Here is a 21,451-nt window from a genome sequence, read left to right as displayed (position 1 = left end):
AGGCTCAGTTATGGTGCCAGATAGGGATAAATAACTTGCAAGTTTGGGGGTATCATCCTATAGCCTACAGTTTATGCCTTCAACCAACAACCATTTCTCCCATAGCCAGAATGTATGTTTCTGGAAGTGAGGGGGATTAGAGGTAAGAGTGGCCCCTCTCAATATTATACAGAATAACTCATTTCACTAATGAATTTTACTACACTTCAGATTTCTGTCTAAAAAACAGCATAATATGACTACTTCAAGCATAGAACTCATTACTACTATTTGAATTTATATTACACTTAAAATTCATTAGTTTAATGGTTTATAATTTAATATATAAAATATTTCCAAATATATAGCTTATGAGAAAATGTTTTAAAATGTGCTGCAAGTTACTTGGTTTCAGAGTACTGCATTCCCATCCTGTGAAAATGTGATTCAATAAAACCTAGATATGCTGTATTAGGACCAAAGAACTCCATATTTATTTTAAATATCAAAATAACACAAAGAACTAGTTCAATATACAGTACACTTCCTACTCTTCACAGAGAACTGAAATTTTCTATAAAGACATTTATACTTAGGAACATTAGACAACCAAAGTATGTATAAAACTCACAAGATATTTTACACACAGTTCACAATAATTAATTCTGATATTTTAGATTTTTCTGTCATTGCTTTTAAAGTATCCTTAATTAAAAACAAAAATTATTATTTGAGACTGAAAACAAGTTCAAAAGCATTTCTACTTTAATGTACATTGTAAATCCCCATAATCAAAACACTTACTACACAATGTGGAACAGCTAAATGCCCAGTTTTGTATTATTTTCTGGCAGCCACACTCATCAACTGTAATAGTTTTATCAATAGGGATAAGAAGAGTTCAATTGTTGGAAGGAATCAAAATTTTGTAATTACATCACAGTACATTGTCCACCCTTAATGCAAGCAGGAATACCAAGCAAAAAAATGTGCAGTAACAATGAGATATATCCTCCTCATTCAATACATCTTTTAGAATCTCCAACAGCAATGCAAGCATTGATTACTTTTGTTTACCTAAGAATTTGACCAGACAAGGTTACATTCTTTGTATAACCTCTATGCTCCAAATATAATCCTTAATTTCTCCTCTGAATATAATCCTTAATTTCTCTTTATGTAATTGGCTGCATAGGCTAAATTCAAATTGCTTTAGGATTTTTCTCAAGATCATAGATTTATGATCATACACAGCAAGCTGAAACATGAAAAGTAAACAAAACATAAACACTCCCTCTACAAAAACCTTCTTTTTCTCATCTTCCACACATCTTAATCCTATTACATCTATCTTATTAATGCTACTTCCGAAGAGAAAGAGCAGAAAGCATGCTAAGATTATAGGGAAAAGGTATCTTAAGTAAAAATAATTTTACAGGAAATAAGGAGGGGATTCCCTCTACCCTCAAAAAACAAACAAACAAACAAACAAAACAAACAAAAAACCCCACATTAGAGAAATGTGTAAAAGAGTAGGATATAAGGAAGAACTGTCTAGTTTCTAGAAGTTGTTTAGAAAATTATTCTCACATTATCCCTTATGCACTCTAACAGCAAGTAGCATTTACTATAACACTACTTAAAGTTTTAGAAACGCTACTTGTAGAGTATATTTCTAAGCATTTTAAATTTGGCACTGAATCTTAGAATATCCAAATACAACTTTCTTTAAAGTCCTAATTTTTCCTGAGTTTATCAACTCGTTATATATTGGTTAGGATGTTCCTGCTCCTAATAAGAAACTCATCTCAAACCATCACCTCTTGTTCAGTTTTAGGCAAACTGAAATAAGGTCATTCAGTGCAGAGCTGTGTAGTTATGGTTACTGGTTATTTAAAAGAGAGAGAAACAGAGACACAGATGCAGACACACTACTCATTTTATTTCACTTGTCAGATTCCTCTAATAAGCATGTAGAGACAGGCCCAAGAGTGGCTTCACAGTAACTATAAAGGCCACAACAGAGATTTTTTAAATGATATATAAATCATAAAAACAAATATTCACACTAACACTTAGTGCCAATTTGCCTATATAAACATAAAGCAACCTAAAAAAAAAGAAAAGCTGCCCAACCAGCAGGCAACACAATCGTAACACCCATAACCAAAAAAATAAAAAATAAAAATAAAAATAAAAATCTATTAATCAGTACACTCTAGCTAGCAGAATCAATTCTAAGCAACTACAACACATTGAAAAGGCACAAAGCATTAAATGCAGAAAAGACTGGGTATAAAAGGACACTGTCAAAGAGCTACTGCTCAAAATCTGACGTTTCATCACTGATATATGAGAATGATATGGTAGGAAGAAAACTCAAGCTTATAAACATATCAGTCTGTGTTCTTAATTTGTTTGCAATTATATTGAAAAGCAACCAATGATAATTACTTATTATTATTAACCATTAATTAGCAGTTTAGAGTCACCCTACGAAGATGCTTTGACACTTTTTAAGGTTGATAGAAAATTATTAGTGTACCTATTTCATGACCTGCCATTGCCTAAAAGGAAGTCACTTAATAAAGCACCAATTTAAAACCGTATTTTTCCTACTCCTATTCTCCCAGCAATAAATGCCTTAATTACTTAAATGTATGCAAAGACTACTACCTTTACAGTTGGTTAAATCTTGCTGGCATAAGGACCAACCCCTAACGTTAAATGGGATTTTAGGCTGAAAAAAAAAAAAAAAAAAAAAAAATAGGTGGGGTTTCTTACAAAAATAACTTCAACCTGACTTAAAAAAAATCAAAGGCAAAAATTATTTTGATAGCGTAGTGTAAAAAATGGGCTTGTTTAGCATTTAGTAGTGTTCACTAAAAAAGTAACATTGTATTAATTAAACTAAGGAAAACAGTATTCTCACTTATAATTGGTTTGTCAGTATTACTATTCCCAGAGTATTTTCTTCTGCTCCTATTTTTATACATATAAACACAAACAATAATCTCAGTATTCAAACTAACGACTTTTTTTTTAAAAAAAAATCCATTATTCTAGGACTTCAACTGTGCTTCTTTGGACAAATAGTTATTCAAACAAGAAAGAATTTAAATTCTTTTAAACTATTTAATACCTACTAAAAATCTTTGGTGCATTTAAGTCAAAACCCATTAGATTAACACATTTCTGCACTTGATAAATTATTCCATTTACAGATTAAGTGCTAACTGCTATCTGCTAAAAATTAATTTAAAACAATAAATTATGCTCGCAAAATAAAAAAAAAAATTCTGAATGAGGCTAAACTTAGTTGCAAGATTCAAAATTTTAAGTACAGTTACAAAATAAATGGATTAGAGTTAGAGAGCATTTGTCCAAAATACTCTAAATCAAATATTACAAAAGGTCAACTGAAAAGAATAGGCCTCCTTTTATACTTTTTGTGCCAACTTTTGTCAAAAGCCTATGTACATTCAGTTTGCCCAAATCCATGAGGTTTTCACAATTGTAAAATTTTTTACATTTTTGGAAATTAGAGGCAGCAGATTAGTTTCATTTTGTTTTTGTTGTTGTTGTTTTCAATCATCCACTGAAACTATTTCTTTATCAGAATTATATTACACATCTCCCAGACTAGGTTAAGATTAAATGACAGGATGTAGTACCTGGCACATAGTAAGCATTCATTAATACTAGCTTTCTTCTTTCCCTACTAGTAGCTCTGCCACTTACTGACCTTGTGAGCTTAAATGAGTCCTTTTATTTTAACCTCAAATTCTTTATCTATAAAGTGGGAATATAGCTTGTTCTTTCTATTTCAGGGATGGTTATGAGGTTCAAATGAGATAACATATATGAAAGCATTTTACAAAACAGTAAATCACTACTCAAGTTTAAGATATCTACAATAGTAACTAAATACAATTATATAATTATATTTCATTTTACTAAGAGATGTATTCCAAAAAAGTTCTATGTAAACCAATTCCTACAATTAAATTATATATTTAAAGCATTAGGACATTATTATTAAAAGAACTCTAAAGTAAATACCTTCAAAAATCAAAGTATTCTTTTCAATGTGAAAATGCAATATCTTCTTTTTCTGCCACCAAATGTATAATATACCATATACATACATGTATATAAATATATATATACTATCTGCCTTTTTATAAGTCTAAACTTTTCTACATTAGCTTATATGTAAGGCAGGCCATTTTTATGTATGATTTCTTTCATTATAGTAAGATTTTTAGTTATAATATTGTCAGTCTTTATGATGAAAATCATAAAGATATGTATTTTTAAGAGTCAATTTAAAAGACCAACACACTAACAGTACCTCATATAGTCAAGCTCAATCATGTAAGTACCCCAGATATAACATTTCCACACAAAGAAATAAGAATGCTTTAAAAAGGAGAACTTAGTATGTCCACTAGTCTTAAGACAATTACAACCAAACCTTGATAAATGAAGCTAAACTCAGACTGGTTTTATTATTTATATGAGCTACTTTGGTTAACTGCCTCAATTTTCAATATTTCTTTGTTTTATCTTCGCTAGTATGGCAAACATTGCTGTAAAGTACCTTTATTTCTTAAGTGCTTCAGCAACAGTTTCCACCACTACTAATTGGTTAAACTTTATTCATTAAAACTTCATTATTTTATTTGTGATTTTTTTTTTCACAAGGGCTAGGCTAGACTTTACAGTTTACACACACAAAAAAGTGCTTAAAGCAATTAGGAGTGTAAACAAAACTGAAATAGAAAACTTTTAAAACTGCTATTTTCTAGTAGTTTATGTACAAATGACATGCTAATAATAAATCAACCCTGTCTAGTCTAATCTTCAAGCAACTCTACTAGGAAACATTATCTTAGTTTTTAGTTAAAATTGACTTGAAAATATGGAAAGTGCATTTCTTTAAAGGTATTTTATAATTTTGATTTTGTCCTCAATTTTAATTACTGAGGTTTTGCTGTAACTGCTATTTCCTTTCACCAAGTCCTCAACTTTTGTCTCATACAGAAATAAAAATTAAAGGTTAATTACAGACATTAGGCTTTTGTGAAGGCAAAATTAAAGATCTAGATTGCATGTAAATGTGTATATAAGTAGTGGTTCCATTTAATTAAACAATGTTCAGTTAAATTAGGCACAAATTTCATAATTTGTTTGGCACCATTTCTAACAATTGAACACAAAATATCTAGGTTCTGTTTCCTAGAGTTTCTACCAGACAAGTAAATGAAACTAAAAGTAGCATGTTTAATTAAATTTCATCTAGTTACAACAGCTCTTTCCTCAGTGAGATGAAGATATATGCTATATTATATTAACATTTCTGAAATAAATAGTAAAGTACAAAAGGTGAACTTACCTTGAAAAAGATCTAGTTAAAACTCTCATATTTTTCTTGTAACACATTTTCAGTTTGTATAATTTAATGCCCAGACCTATGTTTGCCTTTCTTATTCGTAACAATTGAAGTATAGGCAAAAACCAATTATCTGGATTATTTTTTCAGTCCTACATTTAACAGCTAATCTTACATTAGTTAAGCTTTCCGGCTTTGAGTATATCGAAAGTCCAAAGTCCAAAGGATAATGATAAACTAAAATTACAGATGAATGGAAAGACAACACAGAAATATCCAAGACATTCTTGTAAATTCAAATTCCTAATTTCAATTTTAAAAATTTGTATAAAGTAATAATGAATCTTAAGTTAGGATAAGAAACAGTTGCAATTATCAGTATACTCTTAATTCCTTTTTCAAGGCTATATGGTCCTCAAACTTGTTTGTAAGATGGGGAAGGAAGAAGAAGGGGAGGAATAAGATTAAAGAAGAATAAAAATTTCCACTGATGATTAAAAAAAATACTTCCATAATATCAGCAGCTAATAATTGCAAAAAATTTAAGAAACCATTAAAAGTTAGCACTGAATAATCTTTAAAAATCACAAAAATGTGCACAGAAATTTTATGTCAGAAATTTTGTCCAAATATTCATGTTCAGTAAATAGAGACACATAGTTTTCTTGATTTGAAACTGTTCTGAGGACTTGAGAAACTAGAGAAAATGAGAAAATAGCAGCCCCACAAATTTAAAAGCTATCAGCTCTACCATTAGCATATAACCGTCCAAAAATCTGTGGAATGTTTAGATTTACTCATCAATGATGCTCATTAGTAGAAATATTTTGAACACCAGTAGTGCTATCAAGGCCCAGTAATGTTCCAAGATAAGATTGTTCTCTAGGATCTAGCATTTGTTCAGGTCGAACTGGGTGAACTATATTTGCAGGTTGAGGAGTAAGAGTATATTTTTCCAGAAAAGCTAAATCTGCTGCTCGTGGATAATCAGTTGACTGTGGTTGTGATGACAGAATCTCATGAGAAGATGGTGGGAGTGTGGTAGTATGACGCACTAGGTCACTCGGAGTGTCAGGCATCTGAACTGGAACCAGTGTTACTGGAACACATACCTCCGCAGATACATTCTGTAACATCGTCTTGGCTTCCGATTGATAAACTTTGGGCTGGTCCATATATTGTTTTGTTTCTGTTTGAAAGATTTTGTCATCGGATGAGTACTCAACTGGCAAGGACACAAGTTTTTCCTCAGAAGTACTGAGAGGATCATCAGGAGATTTTATTTCATGAACATGGTCAATGTGGTATTTCAGCTTGTCTTTCCGCTTAAATGTTGCATTACAGTGCTGACAGTTGAAAGGTCGGGCATCAGAATGAATAACCAGGTGTTTTGTTAATGTCTTCTTAATTCTAAAAGACTGATTGCAAATTTGACACTTGTATGGTTTTTCACCTGTATGAACAAGAATATAATTAAATGTAAAATGTACTCAACTTGATAAGACAATGACTTCAAGTAGCAAACTTCAATGTGAATACTTGCAAGAACTTGATAATAGCAATAATACTGTATACTATCACAAAATGCAGACAGCACAGTAAACTGGTAAAAATAAGAGGCTTAAACATCAAAAAGATCTGGGTTTGAATTTTGGCTATCATACTTATTAGTCAAACATTTGAGCAAGCTACCCAACTTCTATGCCTAGTTTTATCATCTGTAATGTGGAATAATAATGATACCTACCTCACAGAGTTGGTAAATGGAATAAAAGAGAAAGTGGAGTAATAGGGCTTAGCACTGCACCTAGTACATAATAAGTGCTTGTAAACTATTATTATTGCTTACTTTTATTCCCATAGCCCTCAAAAAGTTAAACCAAAACACCTGATTTCCTCCCCCACACAAGGAGGATAAAAACTAAAACAGCAATTCTAATTAACCTAGTTCCTTGGATTAGATGAGAAGTAGTTATCTCTGGCCTGAGGTCAAAATAACAAGAGTTGTTCAGTGGAAAGAACAAAGAAGTTGGACCTGTTTTTACTTCCCCCTCAGTCAGGTTCTCACACTATAGTTTTGTTTTGTTTTATATAAAACATTATAAATTCCTAGGTTAGCCAGTGTGGTAGGCAGAATGATGGCCTATCAAAGATGTACACACTCTGGTCCCAGGAAGCTGTAGATACTTATATGGTAAAAGAGACTTTGAAGATCAGATTAAGATAAGACCTTGAAATAGGCAGACCAACAGGCGTACACAGGTGAGTCAAATCTAATCATAGGCGTCGTAGAAGATGGCCAATAACTGAGGAAGAATGGGTCAGACAGATGTAACCTGAGAACTCAATCACTAATTGTTAGCTTTGAAAATGGAAGGAGGAAGCTAGAACATAAGGAATACTGCGGCCACTATAAGCTGAGAAAGGCTCTCAGTTTACAATAGGCAAGAAAACGAGAATCTCAGTCCTGGTCCTACAATTCCAATAATTGATTCCTGTCAGTAACCTGAATAAGCAGGAAACTCATTATTCCCTATAGCCCCTGGAAAGAAATACAGCCCTACCAAACACTTAGGTTTCAGCTTCGTGTCAGACTTCTGACCTAAAGAACTATATGGTAATAAATCTGTATTGTTTAAGCCACCAAATTTGTGGTGGTTTGTTAACAGCAGCAACAGAAAACTAATATATCCAGAAACACTAATACTGCAGTAGACACAAAGGCATTATTTTAAAGCCAAATTAGAAAATTATATATTGATTGTCACATGAGTTTGTTGATATTTTCTTCTCATTTCTCCATTTGAAACATCATCCATTCTCCTAGTAAATTAAAATATAATTACATCTTCAAGTTGAATCATTAATATCAAACTATTACTTGTTAAATATTATTGTTAAATATTTTGTAGCCCATTGGAACCTTCAAATCCCACTATCAGAAAATTTAGACAGACTGGGAGACTGAGTACCTAGTACTATTGAATTTTTACTTGTTTCTGGACTAACATTATTACTGATGTCACACATTATATAGATAATTAACTTTTCAGAAAAAGTATTTTTAACTGTGTATAGAACACACAGCATCTAACATTTGATTTTACAAGTGAATGCCTATAATCAGAGATAATATGGAAAAGCTCAGAGGAGAGTGCTTTGAAAACAACAAAACTTACACTTCCAAAACGCAAGAACTTTTCAGTGCTTTCTATAAATCCCTGGCATCAATACTTGCCATGCAAGGAGCATTCTATAATTTGTTTTTAAATAAGAACACGACCACAGCAATACTAACACCATCAAGAAGTACAGAATTTACTTTTAAAGACAAAAGTTTAAGTTTTGAGTGTTCTCTGGCACAGAATCAGCATGATGGTCCTTGAGTATCTTCATTAAAAAAGTTTTATAAATGCAATGATGTTTTTAAACTTAGAATAATATTCAATCAGTTCTAGTGAATAACAGATACTTTTAGAAAACTGTAATCCAAATGGGCATATTCCTTTGAGAAGTTTCGATTATTATTTTAAACAACTATTATTTTCAATAGAAAAATCAATTTAGGTTTTTAAAAAGATGAAAATTCATAAAGAAAATGTTAACATTATTAAATGTAAAAAGCAAACCTAGAGTGCTTAAAGATACATAGCAGAAAAGGTGAAAACTATCAACTTGATGAAAAAATACAAATTAAGGAAATAAGCTTTCTGCAGTGAGAGTTTCTATAGTAAGATTATGTATTTAACAACAATAATGCAAGTGGAGTGCATCTCAAGATCATAAATCAGAGACATAAAGCAACCAAAATGTCCCTTTCATGACATACAGAAAGAAGCATTAAGAGTAGAAGGAAATAAACAATACTCAAAGAGATGTAAACTAATAGCTAAAATCATAGAATCTATGAGCCTTTAGAATTTAAAAATGTCATCCACAGAATCACCTTTCTTTAGATATTAAAAATTGGTATGTGAAAAATGTACATTAAGAGACTTATTTCAGACTTGATAAGTAGTTTATATCATATCATGCCTCTTACTGATGAGGGGGAAAGATAAAAGATTTTTTAAAAATAACTTCCACCCCCAAATTACTCTTTGCAGGCATCAAAACACAGCCAAGTCAGCCAGAACCTAAGGGGGAAAGGTCTGGTGACACAGGAAATATAGAGGTGCTTTATTTTCTCCTCAGTGCACTTTCAGATTTAGTCTATGGGGAAATAGAGGCCAAGCTGCAGCCCAGCACTTGAGAAAATCTCACTGGAATGGGAAGATAAAAGTTGGAGTTTGGGACTACCAAAGAAGTGAAGGGTCAGGAGCCTGAAAAAGAAAGAACAACAGAGAAATGAACAAAAATATCTGTATTTGCCAACTATTAAAAGAAATATTTGCTGGGTGAGACAGCTGGAAACCAAGAGTCAGAAGGCTACAGGGTTGACCAATATTCAGCAATCCCAAGAATATGGGAGACAGAGATTGGAGTTCAGGACTCACCAAAGTGAGGAACTCTAGTAAAAACACCATGCTGTCAGTAGAGACCCCAATACAATGATGAACTAGGAGAAAGGCAGATCAGAAGCAGCCAGAAACAGAACAAAGTCCTCTCATATTCTATTTGCTTGTGAGAAAAAAATTAAATCTATCTGGAAGGAACACATGTTCAAGAGCTTCTGTAATTTTTAACTCAAAAAATCGAAAGTTCAATACAAAGTGACCAGGTATGCCAAGAAACAGAATCAAATGATCAAATGCCAAGAGGGGAAAAAATGCAATACATACACCCAAAGCAAATATTATACATAAAAGACTGGGACATAAAATCAATATGATTAATATGTACAGGAAAAAATAGGAAAAGTAAATTTTACCAGAGATTGGAATCTATGGGAAACAAAGGCAACTCTAGAAGAGGTAAGTGAAGATGTCTAATGTACATGTAATTGAAGTCTCCGAAAGAAGAGAGAGAGTAGGCAACAGCAATATTTAAAAAGAAAATGGCTAAGAATCTTTCTAAATAAAAGAAAGACATCAAGTCACAGATTCAATAAACACTACAAACCTCACAAAATACAAAACACACACACACACACACACACACACACACACACACACTCTCAAATCAAGGCACACTATAGTAAAACTTTTGAAAACCAAAACCAGAAAAATCTAAAAAAGTAGCCAATTAAAAAGAGACATTTCCTTCAAATGAGCGACAATAAGACTGATAGTATATTTTTTTCAACAAAAGCAAAACAAGCTCCAAAACCAAAAATAACCTATCTAAAGTGCCAAATGAAAAAAAGCTGCTAATGTAAATTCTACAGTCAAAAAAATTATTACTTATGAGGTAAAATAAAAACATTTTCAAACAAATAATATGGTGCCAGCCAACTGCATGAAAGAGAACTTTTCATGCATAAGGAAAATGACCCCAGGTGGAAGAAGAGTAAACAGTAAAGAATAAATACATGGTTAAATCTAAATAATATTAAATATTTAAAACAAAAAAGCAATGTATTTGGGTTTTAAGAGACATGAAGAATTAAAATACATACAATACATAAGAGATAAGAAAGATAAGGGTGTTACAAAGATTTGCAGTTTCTGGAAAGTGACGAACAATTTCAATTATTTTATTTATCTTTTCTAGAAGGTAAGGTAGGCTGTAACAATTTCAGAATGCACACTGTTATCCTGGGTAACCACTAAAAACATAATGAAAGAACACAGAATTAAGAAGTTAACTGAGGGAAAAATGACAACAACAATACTTAATGATTATAAACAAAGTGAAGACAAGAGAAAAAAAGCATCAAGGAATCAATTGTGTAAACAGCATGATGATATATTCATGCCGAAGTAAGTGAGAAATCACATATAATTTAAATGAGCTAAACATACAAATTAAAGGATAAAGATGATCAAAATAGATAATTAAACAATACCAAAAGATACATATCATAAATATAAGTCCAAAGAAGGCTTGGAAGTAAAAAATATATCTATTTAATATGAAAGTACCCAAAAGAGTGCTGGTAATCTTTACCATAATAAACAGCAACATTTTATAATTATGTAAAAGACCGTTCAACAGAAAGATTTGACTAATAACATATATATAATACATGTATTATATTACATATATAATACATATCTTAATATATAACATATATTACATATATCTAATAATAAACCTCAAATTACATAAAGCAAAAAATGAAAAAAATCAAAAGAAATAAACAATTTACAATCATGGTTATAGTAGAGACTTTCACATAAATCTCTCGGTAACTTACAAAATAAGTGGTAAAAAATCAAGAATGTAGAATATTTGAATGGAATATCTTCTCTGACAAGAGTAGAATTACGCTAGGTATCAGTAACATAAACTTGCTTAGAGAATCCCCAAATATTTAGGAATTGGATAATACAATTTGAAGTAAACCATTAATGAGAGAATAATTTAGAACAGACAGTAGAAAATATTTTTAACTGAATTATAATGGAAATATGAAATTAAAAATGACGTATGGATTGTAACTAAAGCAGTATTCAGAGGATAACATGGCTTTCAAATACATACAATAAACAATAAAAAATACTAAAATTTAACAACTTAGGCATCTACATAAAAAAGGCAGGGAAAGGCAAATTAAAAAAAAAAAAAATAGAAGCTGGTGGCTGATAAGATGACTAAACAGGAACAGCTCCAGTCTGCAGCTCCTAGCGAGATCAACGCAGAAGGCGGATGATTTCAGCATTTCCAACTGAGGTACCCAACTCATCTCATTGGGACTGGCTAGACAGTGGGTGCAGCCCATGGAGGGTGAGCCGAACCAGGGTGGGGCATCGCCTCACTGAGGCTGAACAATGAGAACACATGGACCCAGGGAGCGGAACAGCACACACTGGGGCCTGTCGGGGGATGGGGGGTTTGGGGAGGGATAGCATAAGTAGAAATACCTAATGTAGGTGATGGGTTGATGGGTGCAGCAAACCACCACAGCACTTGTATACCTATGTAACAAACCTGCACATTCTGCACATGTATCCCAGAACTTAAAGTATAATTTAAAAAAAAAGAAGAAATACAAACAAAATGGAAGAAATACAAAGAGAAAGCAGATATGAAAAATAAAATAAATCAACAAAGAGAAAAATCAGCAAAACCTTGTGGTTCTTTCAAAAGATTAATAAAATCAATAAATCCTTAGCATGAAAAGACATATTACTAGTAACAGGAATGACAAAAAGCTTATCACTAAAGACTATCATCACTAAAAAGATAAATAACAAAATAGCCCAAATTCTGCCAATAGATTTTACATTTTAGATTAATAGAATACCTTTAAAGTGAATAAATAAATTGAAAATATGACAGCTCTTTAACGGTCATACTAAAACATAAATTAAAAAACACACTTAAAAAAATCTTCAATTAGGCCCAGCATGGTGGCTCACACCTGTAATCCTAGCACTTTGGGAGGCCGAGGTGGGTGGATCACGAGGTCAGGAGTTGGAGATCAGCCTGGCCAAGATGGTGAAATCCCATCTCTACTAAAAATAAAAAAAATTAGCCAGGTGTGGTGGCGGGCGCCTGTAATCCCAGCTACTCAGGAGACTGAGGCGGGAGAATCACTTGAACCCGGGAGGCGGAGGTTGCAGTGAGCCGAGATCATAGTATTGCACTCCAGTCTGGGCGACAGAGTGAGACTCAGTCTCAAAATAAAAAAAAAGAAAAAAACATTAATTAAAACCTTTCCCTACAGAAAACAAACTCAGGAATTTATTCTGTCAATTCTTCCAAACACTAATGAGGAAATGATGCCAATTTTACACAAACTCCTTCAGATAACTGAAAAAGATAAATTATTTCCCAAATCATGTTTTGAGAGCAGCATAGTTATGATAACACAGCCTGTCAGGGACATTACAAGGGAAAAGATATAGGCAATATGTCTTGTGAACCAAAAAAATGTACAAAATATAAGCAAATTGAATTCAATTATACAGGATAATATATCATAAACAGGATATATGCATGTCTGTACATTTGTTTGTGTGTTTGTTTGTTTTTGAAACAAGTTCTCACTCCATTACCCAGGCTGGAGTGTAGTGGTGCCATCCCAGCTCACTGCAGCCTCAATCTCCCAGGCTAAGCGATCCTCCCGCCTCTGCCTTTAGAGTAACTCAGACTACAAGCATGCGCCACCACACCCGGCTAATTTTTGGATTTTTCGTAGAGAAGGGGTTTTGCCATGTTGCCCAGGCTGGTCTTGGACTCCTGGGCTCAAGCAAACCATCCACCTCGACTTCCCAAAGTGCTGAGATTACAGGGGCTTGTGAGCCATTGCACCCAGCATGAACAAGATATATTCTATCTTCAGTATACCATGAACAGAATAAACAAGATAATATATCATTAGCAAGATACTATGTCAAACCAGTCTGGGTTTATTCCAGAAATGAGGTTTCATATTCAAAAATCAATCAGTATAATTTACCACATAAATAAAATAAAAAAATATGATCACCTCAATCCCTCAATCAATATAGAAAAAACATAAAATTCAACAACTACTCATGACAAAAACTCTAAATAAACTAGGGATAGTAATTTCCTTATCTATCTACAAAAAACCTATAAATATATCATACTTAATTGTGACTTATTGAAAGCTTTTCCCTTGAAGATGAGAATAAGAAAATAATCTCTACTATCAATGTTTCTACTGGAGATGTGACCAAAGTAATAAGATTTTACTTCCCAACCCCAAAAGACAGAGAGAGAGAGAGAGAGAGAGAGAGAGAAAGTGTGTTATAAAGACTAAAAAGGGGAAAACGAACCTGTCATTATTCACAGATGACTTGTTTGCATGCTTTGAAAATTCAAAAAAAGCTAGAGGCAAACTATAAAATTTAATAAGAAATTTAGCAAGGTCACTGGATAAAAAGTCAATAAACGAATTCAATTCTATTCCTATATACCAGAAACAAATAAAAAATAAAATTAAAAAAAGGTCAAAATTTGATACAAAAATATCAAATGCCTAGGTATAAATGTAATGCAAAATGTGTAAGATAGCTACACTAGAAACCACAAAACGTCTTTGAAAAAAATCTAAACAAATTAATGGAGGTGTTCACAGACTGGATGTTATGCTGTTGTAAAGAAAATCAATTAAGGAAAAGTTGACCACAGGTTCAATGAAATTCCAATAATTCACAGCAAGTATTTTTGTGTGTGGAAATTAAAAGACTATTTATAAATTTATATAAAAATACAAACGGACAAAAATAATAAACACATTTGAAAATAACAAGTTGGCAAATAAAGCACACATATATGATCACTTAATTTACAACAATATGCCAATGAAATGTAGTGAGAAAGGATCGTCTTTCCAAAAAATAGTGCTAAAGCAACTGGATAACCATATGTTAAAAAAAGAACTTTCACCTTTACCTAATAACAAACACAAAAGCAAATTATAGAAAGTTCATGGATCTAGATATGAAAGTTAAAATAAATCTTCTATAAGGTAACAGCAAAAAATATTAATGACCTTGGGTTGAGCAAAAGCTTCTTAAAGAAAACACAAAAGAACTATAAAGAAAAAAATGATACATGACGTCTTTAAAATTCAAAACCTTTGTTCATCAAAAGACATCATTAAGAGTGAAAAGGTAAGTCATAGAGGAGAAGATATCTGTAATATATATATATATATCCGGAATGTAGAAAGAATATCTACAAATCCATTAGAAAAAGATAGACACTCCAATTTTTAAAAATAAGTACAAGAATTAATTTAGTATTCCATAAAAGTAGATACCCAAATGGCCAATGAGCACAACAACAGGTCCTCAACATCAATACTCATTACAGAAGTGCAAGCCAAAGCCACTCTCAGATAGTGTTAGGTATCTATCAGATGGATTAAAAAAAACAAAACAAAACACAAAAACAAAAACAAAACAGTATCAAATGTTGATGAAAATGTGAAGCAACTGAGATTTTCATACATGGCTGGTGGTGGTGTAAACTGACATAATTACTTTGAAAAACTACTTAGTAGTATCTACTGAAGTAGAACATATGCATATCCTATGAGCCAGGAATCCTAGGGCCATGAATATATACAAGAGAAAAGAATGCATATGTGTATGAAAAGACATGGACAAGGATGTTCACAGCAGCTTTATTCATAAGAGAACCAAGCAAATATAAACCAAGTATCCATAAAAGTAGAATGAATAAATTGTAACAGTCATATGAAGATGAAAATGAAAAGAAACAAATTACTGTCATAACGGAATCCACACTTAATATTAAGAATCCGGAAAAAAAGATTACATATTACATGATTCCATTTACATGAAGTTCAAATAAAATTAATTTTTGGTGCTATTAATATAAATCAAAATAGTCATTATCTTTGCAAGGAGGTTACTGACTGGGAGGAGCCATAGAGAATCCTTCTGAAATCTTGGTAGTATTTTATATCTTGATCTGAGTAGTGGCTACATTGATGGATTCATTCATAAAAATTAATTGAGCTGTTTGAGATTTGTGCACTTGTGTGCTATACTTCAATTAAAAAAAAAGCTTAGAAAGAAAATTCACCTTGAATAAAGAAATCAGTCAACATTAAAATCAAGTCCTAAATTTGTGGTCATCTTTATGCCAATTTAATGAATATGTTTCATCAAGACAACTGTTAAAGAATAGATGTAATCACTACATTCTGAAGATTGAACAAACAAAACTCATGATTAGAAAAAGCTATCTGTAGAAGAAAATCTTATATATATTTTCCAACTAATTTATCTAACTGTGTGGTTTAAAAATCAAAGAAATTAGAGAAGAGTCATAGGAGAACATAATAAATTTATTTACTCAACAAATATTTATTGAGTGCCAAACTCTTCACAAGCCCTAGGATATGCACTGATTGTACATACTCATCTGAAGCAATTAGGTGTACTGAACTGGCCAAAACTGAAACAAACACATCTTATTGTTTCTCCAGATGAGGATATGGAGAAAAGACATACTAATAGAAGAAAAAAAAGATATAGAGGAAGTCTAGTTAAGTAAATTCTAAAAACCAAAAATTTAGCAATCTATATAAATAATGAACTAAGAGTATCCTAACTAAGGAAAAAAAATCTGAAGAACAAAATTTTTCTGGTCACCTGCTGAGGGTAAGGATGGTTCAAAATCCTTCACCATTTCCTAGATAAACTATTCCACAAAATTACTATCTAATTTTACTCTATCTCTACATTTGGCAATTTTCCTTCTGATTAATAAACTCAGCAATTCTGCTTCCTTGATAAAGACACCCTAGCTAGTAAACATTAATATCTCCTTTTCTAGAATGTAAATTAATGACATTCTGGCTAATCTATTCCCAGTATTTACTGTGAAGAATTACTCACAATACTTACAACTCTCAATGCACAGATAAAATTGAGTTTCTGAACCTATAAATCTCAAAAATGGACTTGGGAACATGGCGACCATTTCTTGCAAAAGCCACTCTGTGAAGTCCTGTCTGGGTAGACTGTTGGTCACTTTAGATTGGGAGTTGGTAAATAAAGTTTTATTGGAACACAGGCATGCTTCATCTGCTTACACAATGTCTGTGGCTGCTTTCAAACCACAACACCAGAGCTGAAGGATTGTGACAGAGACTATTAGCTTGCAAAGCCTAAAACATTTACTATCTAGCCCTCAACAAGTATTTGCTGACTCTTGCCTTCTAATATTGTTCCCTCTCATTTCATAACAGCCATAGTCTTTGTCTTATTCCATCACAGAGCTCATGTCCTCAAATTTTTTTTTTTTTTTTTTTCTTTTTTTGAGACGGAGTCTCACTCTGTCGCCCAGGCTGGAGTGCAGTGGCGGGATCTAGACTCACTGTAAGCTCCGCCTCCCGGGTTCACGCCATTCTCCTGCCTCAGCCTCCCAAGTAGCTGGGATTACAGGCGCCCACCACCACGCCCGGCTAATTTTTTTGTAGTTTTAGTAGAGACGGGTTTCACCGTGTTAGCCAGGATGGTCTTGGTCTCCTGACCTCCTGATCCGCCCATCTCGGCCTCCCAAAGTGCTGGGATTACAGGCGTGAGCCACCGTTCCCGGCCATGTCCTCAATTTTCAAAGGACAGAGAGACTTGTCTTCTAATTCCAATTAACTGTGAAATATCTAGAGATTGATGTTCCACACTGTCCCTGGCTACCAACCAATAACTATAAATCAGTGTTTTTAAAAATTTCGATGCAACATAGCCAGCACTAAATTTCTACTCTGGAAAAATTCTTGAAGTTGTACACAATTCTTAAATCATCTATGGTTTGAAATTAACTTTTTATAAGTTCACCATCTCTTTCAAGTCATGAGTTCTTTAGGTTAATTATTTGCAAAAGATATGGAAGATACCATTAAGTTTGTTTCCTCATTTTACACTTTTATTTATGCTCCCCCAAATTATGCCTTTTTTTTTTTTTTGGAGGGGTGTCTAACTTTGCTTTTAACAGCAGCACTGTATCAGTAGTAAATCCTTTACTGCAACTATTTGCTACTAATATTGCCCAAATTCAGTTATTTACCATTCTAATATTTATGAAATCACTTATTTTTCTCTTCCAGAATAGCAGCTTGACAAAATCCGAATTGAATATAAAACAAAGCAGGCATAAATACATAAATGGGTTTGTTTCTTAAGGAAAACAAGGTTTTAAAAATGTTAATTTATATGTAAAGGCAAACAGGGCTTCAGACAATATATAAGAAAGAATCTAACATATTCTGTATTTCAAACTGTAGTAACATTCCCAAGGGAGAAAAAGGAAAGATTTCAAAAATGACAACTTCTGGAAGGCAGCTGACGCAAAGCATTCTACTACCTATAAATCATGACTGGCTATGTAAAAAGGAAAACGACACGATGGTAACTTGGTAAACAACACAATGAAGTCATATTTGCATTACTCTTTGAAAAGAGAAGAGAATAAAAGATGACAAGGAATTTAATCTGAAGACTTAAGGAAAGCCTTCAGAAAGCGAAATAAAGAAGAACTGTAAGACAATCAGAAAAGGGAAAATTACAAAAATTAAATATCCTATGGATGAATTTTTCTCAAGTTTTATAAAATATTTAAAAGTATTGAAGCTTACATAACAGAGAATAGAAGATGAGTATATTGTTCAATCAGGGCATGAACTTCAACATAATAAGTAATACTCTTAATGGGGAAATCCAAAGAAATTTAACCAAGAACAACAAAGTTTAAATGCCTATATTTTACTTCTGATTACACATTATATATATATATATATATATATATATATATATGAACCACCCATTAAAATTTACCTGAATGCGTTCGAAAATGCATTTCCAGACTTGATTTGCCTTTAAAAATTTTCTTACAAACATCACATTGATGAAATGTTGCTTTATATCTAAGAAAATAAAAAGATTTGAGTTTTTCAATATAATTTTAATAACTGACAATATTAACAATTATATTAATAACTAACATAATGAAAATAAGTTGCAAATTCATTTACAACTGTATATATTATTCTCACATTAACAAAGTAAAGAACTCCAAAGAAACATGGAAATACTTTTAATGTGTTGAGCTTGCCTCTGGTTCTTCCTCTTCCAGTTACATCCAACAAACGAATCTATAAAAAGAGGTCCGTAGATTTTCAACTGCTTTAAGTCACTGAACTTTTATTATTACTAGCTATCCAAATATACAAAAAGAAAAATTGTAAGGATAGAAACAGATCAAGAGTGGCATAAAGGGGAAATGAAGAGCTATCTAGAAAGGGACATGGCAGAAATTTTGTGGTGACGAAACTATTCCATATCTTAATTGTGGTGATGATTACATGACTTGCAGAATTATACACTAAAAAGAATGAATTTCACTTTCTGTAAATTACACCTTAACTAAATTTAAAAAATAGATGCTCAGGCTGATTAAAAAGCATCTGCAGCAATTTCAAAACCTGCATTTATCAAAAGGGTAAAATTGCTCTCATCGGTTTGTGTCCTAACAAAAAATTGTAAATTTGAACTTATAAATAAAATAAATTTTATACCTAAATTTAAAAATGAAATTAGTCCTTTATTTTTATTATAAAATATTAGACAGAAATAAAGCAATAAGTTACAAAAAAAATTAACTTAGTAAGCACCACAGCATAGTGCCTAAGAAGTGTCTGAATTAACAGTTCTCAACTGAAAATTTTATTGTGATAATTTGAGATATTTATAAAATAATTATTATTTAAGTGGCAGTTATTGAGAAAGCCACATCATCTCACCTTGGAAGCAATTCATATGGAATGAATACATGGCAAAATAATTAAATCAAACTTGGGCTACTTAATCTTCTGTAAAACAGTTTGCTCTTAACATACCCATTGAGTTTTACTGGAAATGTTTAGAACATTGTTACCAATACGAAATAGCAACATACTATGCCTAGGATTTCAAATGTCCCTCATTTTTCAATTTATCCAACCCAACATTTATAAGACAACATGCAAAGGACTCTCCTATAGGAACTTAATTCTACTTGATGAAACAGATGGTTGTTTTTATTTTCGTTAGAGACAGGGTCTTGGTCTGTCACCCAGACTGCAGTGCAGCGGCATCATAATAGCTCACTGCAGCCTTGAACTCCTGGGCTCAAGCTATCCTTCTGCCTCAGCCTCCTGAGTAGCTGAGACTACAGGTACATGCCACCACACCCAGATAATTTATTTTCTTTTATTGTTTTGTAGAGACAGGGTCTCACTTTGTTGCCCAGGCTGGTGTCAAACTCCTGAAACAAACATTTACACAGATAATTTGGATTTTGTGAATTGAGGTTGTCAGTAATAACCCTGGCAAAAGACTCCTAACCAGTATGCTTGGTCTACCTTATTCCATTCATATCCATGGTAAATATAAACAGAGATACATGGGCACATAGAGAAAGAGGAAGCAGTACTCGACTGGGGGCAGTTTTGCCCCCATAAAACAGGTGGCAATGCCTGAAGACGTTTTTGTTTTTCACAACTGGGGATAGGAGAATAAGTGCTACTGGCATATAATGGGTAGAAGTCATGCATATTGACAAATATCCTACAACACACAGGAAAAGAATTACTTGGTCCAAAATGTCAACAGTGTTTGGGCTGAGAAACCTTGCTCTATACTATGAACAAAGTGATATTTTCAACACAAATATGCACAAAACACTTTAACTTCCTCACAGTGGACTTAGGATAAATTCTGTAGGGCCTTGCATGGCTAAGACCCTATGAAAATATACCTTGTCATTATCACATGGATGCTAAGCCATATAGATTTTCAAGGAAGGAGAGCATAAACAATTCCAACTGAAGCAGAGATGTCAGTAAAAAAAGAACTTAAAAATGCCTATTGGATTTGGCAACAAGGAAGTCATACTGATAACTGAGCAGAATAAGATCAGAGGTCAGATTGCCACACTGACTGGAATGTGAAGAAGTGGTTACTGAAGTAGTCACCATAAAAAAGTTTAGAAGCAAAGATTAGAAAAATAATTGGTTGGAGGGGTGTTAATCCTTAGCACTCTTTGATATGCTCACAACCTTTAATCTTTATCCATAGCCCAAACTTCATTCCTGAGATTTAGACTACTATCCATCAAATTTTATGTTGACAATTTATATTGAGCATCTCAAAGTCAATAAACACCAAACAATTCATCATTTCCCTCTATAAATTAATCATCTCTTCTATTCTCTTATCTCAGTGGCTGGAATCATCCACCCAGGCTTGCAAATAGAAATCATCTATGACTGGCCGGGCGCGGTGGCTCAAGCCTGTAATCCCAGCACTTTGGGAGGCCGAGGCGGGCGGATCACGAGGTCAGGAGATCGAGACCATCCTGGCTAACACGGTGAAACCCCGTCTCTACTAAAAATGCAAAAAAATTAGCTGGGCGAGGCGGCGGGCGCCTGTAGTCCCAGCTACTCGGGAGGCTGAGGCAGGAGAAAGGCGTGAACCCGGGAGGCGGAGC

The 21,451-nt window shown here is 32.9% G+C and overlaps 1 protein-coding gene across 2 annotated transcripts in view; it reads right to left on the bottom strand.

Moving 5' to 3' along the window:
- Nucleotides 1-450: 450 nt before the first annotated feature.
- ZBTB41 (zinc finger and BTB domain containing 41) overlaps nucleotides 451-21,451 on the bottom strand; it is a 52,812-nt gene continuing 31,811 nt past the window's right edge. For both annotated transcript variants that reach the window (XM_003893357.5, XM_009190936.4), the window contains exons 10-11: nucleotides 18,760-18,848; nucleotides 451-6,827 (exon numbers count right to left, since the gene is read on the bottom strand). In XM_003893357.5, coding sequence (XP_003893406.1) covers nucleotides 6,175-6,827; nucleotides 18,760-18,848 — 742 coding nt within the window. In that variant the 3' untranslated portion in view covers nucleotides 451-6,174. The remainder of the gene's footprint in view (nucleotides 6,828-18,759; nucleotides 18,849-21,451) is intronic.

This window comes from Papio anubis, chromosome 1 (assembly GCF_008728515.1).
Source record: "Papio anubis isolate 15944 chromosome 1, Panubis1.0, whole genome shotgun sequence".
NCBI lineage: Eukaryota > Metazoa > Chordata > Mammalia > Primates > Cercopithecidae > Papio > Papio anubis.
The sequence above is the reverse complement of the archived record's forward strand: the minus strand, read 5'-3'. Positions and strand labels throughout refer to the sequence as shown.